Source organism: Coptis chinensis, chromosome 4 (assembly GCF_015680905.1).
Source record: "Coptis chinensis isolate HL-2020 chromosome 4, ASM1568090v1, whole genome shotgun sequence".
NCBI lineage: Eukaryota > Viridiplantae > Streptophyta > Magnoliopsida > Ranunculales > Ranunculaceae > Coptis > Coptis chinensis.
The window spans coordinates 18,342,328-18,348,586 of NC_141459.1; the positions used below are offsets into that span (position 1 = coordinate 18,342,328).

Sequence of the window (6,259 nt, forward strand, 5' to 3'; positions counted from 1 at the left end):
CATTCTGTTATAGTGATGACGAATCTACCGTTAAAGCAAACTCTAGCAAATACTGCTAAACCAGGAAGGATGTCTAAATGGTCGGTACTAATAAACGAATTAGGAGTAGAGTATCGAAACCAAGTATCAGAGAAAAGTCAAACCGACTTTCTGGCAGATTTTCCATATGAGGATGCTAGTTGGGGAATGGAAGAAGAGGAATTCTCAATGCTGCAAGAGCCTGAAGACGTTATTGATATAGACAATCCATGGGCGAGAACTAATGGTTAGAGATTATTTGTCGATGGATCATCTGGAGGTAAGGGATGTGGCATCGAAGTGGTGCTGGTCACTCCTGAAAATCAAAGACTCGAAACGGCAATAACATTGGGTTTTCATGCATCTAATAATGAGGCTGAGTATGAAGCTTTAATAGTTGGTCTCGAAATGGCTAAATCTCTCAACATAAAAGAGTTGTCAATCTTTAGTGACTCGATGCTCGTGGTCAGCCTGATCAATGGAGGATATTCGGCAAAATGTGAAAACATGGTGGATTATTTGAGCTTCATAAAATCCAAATTGAGGGACTTCAGTAAGATAAAGCTTCAGCATCTCAATAGAAATGAGAACATGCATGCTAATGCCCTGACATATGTTGCAGCGATGCTGGAATCGGAGTTCAACATAGGCCAAGCATCGACATCGACGACTTAGAAGTTATGGAGATTGATACACTGGGGGCGTCATGGATGGAAGCATATATCTCATACTTATCTGAGGGCAAAGTAATGGAGGACAAAAATGAAGCCAGAAGGATTAAGTTTGGCACTCAAAGATATGTATTGATTGATAATGAGTTATATCAAAAGAATCCTAGAGGTCCATATTTGAAATGCATATCGCCTGAGGAAGCGCAGCTAATCATTGTCGAGCTTCACGAAGGCGAATGTGGAAACCACTCAGCTGGTAGATTGTTGGCTAATAAAATTACGAGGCAGGGATATTTCTGGCCTCAGATGCGAAGAGACTGTCTTCGATATGCGAAAAAATGTGTACAATACCAAATTCATGAGAAAGTCATACATGTTCCAGCTGAAGAGTTACATTGTGTCTCAAACCCCTAGCCTTTTACTCTATGGGGTATGGACATTGTCGGTCTGCTAACACCAGGAAGAGGCAAAAGAAGGTTCATACTGGCGGTCACAAACTATTTCACAAAGTGGGCCGGTAGAAGCCATCGCTTTGCAGCACATCAAAGAGCAGGATATCATAAACTTCCTTTTTGAGCGAGTCATATATCGATATGGGTTGCTTTATGCCATTATATTAGATAATGGGCCGCAATTTGAGGGAGAAAAGGTGAAAGCTTTGTTGGAATCTTACAAGGTAAAGCATTTCACATCTGCGCCATACTATGCTTAGGGTAACGGGCTAACCGAGGCAACAAATAAAATCATTATGGATAATATCAAGAAAAAGTTAGAAGACAAGAAAGGTCTTTGGGTGGATGAGCTAAACAGTGTTTTATGGGCTTATAGAACGACACCTCGAACGGCCACAGGTGAATCACCTTTTACTTTGGCCTATGGCATGGAAGCAGTAACTCCATCTGAAATAGTGGTGTCGACATCCAGAACCAAAATCTTAGTAAATAGTCAAAATGATGAAGGAATGGTTTCAGAAGTTTTCAATCTCGAGGAAACAAAGGATCAAGCAAGGATAAGGCTCGACACTTATCATAGGCAGCTCAGAAAAACTTTCAACAAGAAAGTAAGAGAAAGGCATTTTCAGGAAGGTGATTTGGTCTTGAAAGTGGTCACTCAAGCTACTAAAGAAAAAGGGGCTGGCAAACTAGCAGCAAGCTAGGATAGGCCTTACATCATTCACAAAGTCGGAATCAATAGAGCTTACTACTTAAAAACGGTTGAAGGTGTAATATTACCAAAACCTCAAAATATAAGCAATTTGAAAGCATTTTATCAATAAAGACTATTTCAAGTATCATGATGTATTTTTTTAATCGAGGTTATACATTCAATAAAGATATTGTCATTCTCAAAATCAATATCTATACAAATATGGCAGATCTTCGTATCTCTAGAATTATATGATTGATAACAGGTCAAACAAAAATCCTGGTGATCTGTAGATTCTCATCTCGATACCAGGTCAAACAAAAATCTTGGTGATCTGTAGATCCTCATCTCGATACCAGGTCAAACAAAAATCCTGGTGATCTGTAGATCCTCATCTCGGTACCAGGTCAAAAATCTTGTTCTTGGCACCAATGCGAGTTCAAGTCAAAAAATCATGTTCTTGGCAGCAATGTCAAGTTTGGGTAAAAAAATCTAGTTCTCGGCAGCAATGTCGAGTTCGGGTCAAAAAATCCTGTTCTTAGCAGCAATGCGAGTTCAGGTCAAAAAATCCAGTTCTTGGCAGCAATGTCTAATTCGGGTAAAAAAATCCAGTTCTTGGCAGCAATGTCGAGTTCGGGTCAAAAAATCTTGTTCTTGGCAACAATTGTGAGTTCAGGTAAAAAATCCAGCTCTGGGCAACGATGCGAACTTAGGTCAAGATCGTGATGACAGAAAGTATGAAATATGTGGTGTCAGGTAATCGATACCAGGTTAAAGAATAAGGAGAAAATAAGGTATGTCTTTATAAGTGATATTTTGGTTTTTTCTTTTGGTAAAGAGGTCAGAAATGCAATGTCGGTGTCGGTGTCGATGTGTCGACATTCGACGTTAGTTTTTAATTATGGATACAATGTTGAAGGTTGAAGCACGTATTAATAATTAAGAATGTCAGTGGACGAGACAGTGCAATAATATTTCATAAGCATAGACCAAACAGCCTATTACAAATTGAAATAAAAACTAAAAATATAGAAAACAATGCTAATCATCATCTTCATCGTCATTGTCATCCTCTTCTTCATCTTCATCTTCATCTTCATCATCACCATCATCCTCATCATCAAGGGTGGTGGAAGACTCATCGCCATTTTTACCATAATCATAACAATATGGGTCTCTTAACCATTCGTCATCATACTCTTCTTCTTCTTCTTTATTTTTTTTTTTTCTTCTTTTGCTTCTTCTTCTAGTTTTTCCTTATCATCGGAGTAATCTGTAGTAGGACAGTCAAATGAAAAAGACTACTCAAAATTAATCGCATGGTGCCTAATGAGTTGAAAATAGCAACAACAAAAGAAGAAGAAAATTGTCTAATCAAGAGCATCGCAACTAAATCTCAGTCATGAAATAAACAGAAATGAATTTATTATGAATATTTACTACTGAACGTGATGATACATACAAAATTTGTAATGCAAAGATTATTGATATGTTTTCATCATTGTATTAGATAATATATATGTTAACCAAACTTCTATAGAACTTCACAATTTTATACTGAAACAGCGTGTTTTTCGCTAACTTGATCTGTGTGTGTGTGTGTGTGTTTTTTTTTTTTTGCTGAAGGGTAATTGTATTAGATATATAGCAAATAAAAACACAGTTTACATTTGGTGAGGGCCCTGAATAAACCACTCCAACATACATGTTTTTAAGAAATAAATCGGAAACAAGTATAGTGTTTTTCTCTACCTTATAAACAAAATTAGGTCTATGCTCCCACTATTGTTTCTGGTGTTTTGCTAAGGTTGCTCCTTTCTTTGCACACAAGTCTGCACCGAAATTTGCCTCCCTCCATGTGCTTGTTAGGAGTATATCTACTTTCCCTTTGATCCTTTCCCAATCTGCTCTAACTTTCCAGTGCACTGAGTTAGTTTGGAATGCTTTGATTGCTGGTGTGGAGTCTGACTCCACCCATACTTTTGTGAACGCCATTTTGATTGCCTTAGTTATACCTTCGACATTAGCTCTTGATTCAGCCACATAGTTTGTATCTAAGCCAATTCCCCTAATATAAACTCCAACAACTTTGCTTGTATGCTTCCTGAAGAGTGTTCCCCAACCTGCTGGACCAGGGTTGCCTCAACCACAGCCATCCACATTGATTTTTAAGTATTCAGGTGGTGGAGCAAGCCAGTAACACTCAAGAATCCTTAGTGCTCATCTCAATTTGTTCCTCAGTCCCAAGGCATGAATTCTTGAGGGGTGTTGTCCATGGTGCCACCAGATCCGCCATTGACATCAACTTATTTTCTCTCATTTGTCTTATGAAATCTTAGTTTCCAAAACAATGTGAGAATTGAATCTGACCAAAATGCACAACTTTCATCAAAAAATAATGTTTACCCTATGTGCGATTCCGAAGTATTCTGTACTCTTGAAACTGCCCTTTCAAAGAGCACACTTCTGTAACTCAAAGGTTACAATGGAGATGGCCTAAACGGCAAATATACAAAACTTAATTAAAGTACTTTCATTGGAAAAAGAAAATGTGATAGGGGTTAATGGCCCATGGAAGAAATAGCATCAAACTAGATTCGACCCAAATGTGATTTTGGAAGACGACGTCAATACACAATGAGCAGGTCAATCGGAAATTTCTTTATCTTCAAATGTACTCTGAAACTTTGGGTCAAATTAGTACTCCAAAATCCATTATTTCACTGTTTATAACTAGAAATAAGTAGCAACTTAACCCACTTGATCAATAATGCTCAAGAACTTGAAAACACGTGTACTATAGGTGGTCCCAAGAATCTCTTGAAGTTGCAAATGCCTAGCTGCTTAATGCTCTCTTCGTTCTTTACTTTTCCTCCTGTGGCTCTCTTCTAAAGTTTCTGCTTCTAAAAAAACCTTTCTCTCCTCTCAATCATTCCTTCCTGCTATACCAAGGCCTTATATACCCTTTTCCTCAGGTCGCCTTCAGCTAGGGCTATCAGCTGACCCGGTTCTTTAATTTTGCCACACCACTTATTCATGAAAATATGTTCACGGTAGAACAACCACAGCAGAAGCATGTGTTGGCAAAGTAGGAAACCAAAGCCACCCCCGTCACCAATTAAGGAAGAAGGCGACGGGAAGAAATCACCTAATCTTTGTCCTGGACCTGGATCAGTTGCGTATAATAACTCTAATATTTTACGACCTTGCACTACTGATGGTGTACAATATCCAAAACAAGAAACTACATATGGTTCAAAGAAGGCAGAACAGACGAAAACTAGTGAACCTTTCTATGAAAAACAACTACAGCAGTTAAACTCGGATTCCGATGGCACAAAAGCAGAAGAGTCGAAGAAAACTAAAGAACCTGGTTGGAAACCTCCTCCAAGTCCAGAAACCCCGGACATCCCAAATCCTGAACCACACATGGGGAATCAACTTTGGCAGTCAAAGTCTGATTCTGATGATACAAAAGCAAGAAATTCTAAAAAACCTAGCGGTTTTGATCAGAAACCCACTGGCCCAGATGCTAGGACACCAAATACTTCACTACCCGCCACAAATGAACGTCCGAAGTTGAGCTCACATTCAGAAGATCAAGTTACAAGAAAGTCTAAAGGTTTTGATCAGAAACCTACAGGCCCAGAAGCTAGGACACCAAATACTTCACTGCCGACCACAACTGATCATCTGAAGTTGAGTTCAGATTCAGAAGATCAAGTTATAAGAAACTATAAAAAACCTAGTGGTTTTGATCAGAAACCTACAGGCCCAGAAGCTAGGACACCAAATACTTCACAGCCCACCACAACTGAACGTCCGGAGTTGAGTTCAGATTCGGAAGATCAAGTTACAAGAAAGGTGAGTGAAATTAAACGACCTCCTCTTCCATCACCTGAGAAGCAAAAGATGATTTCGAGGGAGCCATTGGAGAACACCCCACACAAGTGTCCTACAATTTATAAGATTGAAGAGAATACAACTGAATGTCACACTAGTGCACCTGAAAAACAAAATGCAAAGCCTAGCAGGACATCTTCCAACGACAAAAAGTACAAAAACTCTACCAGAGCTATACGGTCTTCCCAGACTACTGAAAAGGAGGACACAGAGAGCATCTCAAATGACACAATATTCTTCGCGACTTCCCAAACAGTCCCTTCAGACTTTGAAGGAAATCAAAAACCTTCGGGGATTACTGGTAAGGATTGAGCACCACTTATGGATTCTTTTTTCTTTTTTGCTTTCTTCATCTGTACATAAATCTTCTTTTGCCCTCTTCTTATGTAAACTATCTGGTAAGTTTGGAGTATTGCTTTAAGTACACTTTGTTTTCAACCTTTTATATGTGGATATATTGTTTAAAGGAAAAATACTTTCTCCTGTACTTCCCTGTTTTTGGGATAATTACTCTCATTAAA

At 38.7% G+C, this 6,259-nt stretch overlaps 2 protein-coding genes across 2 annotated transcripts; both read left to right on the top strand.

The window, feature by feature from the left end:
• The first annotated feature begins 698 nt into the window (after window positions 1-698).
• On the top strand, window positions 699-1,103 carry LOC147502340 (uncharacterized). Its single transcript, XM_086604512.1, has one exon. It carries the CDS (start codon window positions 699-701, stop codon window positions 1,101-1,103), a length of 405 nt encoding a protein of 134 aa, XP_086460638.1.
• Window positions 1,104-1,437: 334 nt separating this feature from the next.
• Window positions 1,438-1,845, top strand: LOC147502341 (uncharacterized). Its single transcript, XM_086604514.1, has one exon. The coding sequence runs from the start codon at window positions 1,438-1,440 to the stop codon at window positions 1,843-1,845; it is 408 nt and encodes a 135-aa protein (XP_086460640.1).
• Window positions 1,846-6,259: the final 4,414 nt, after the last annotated feature.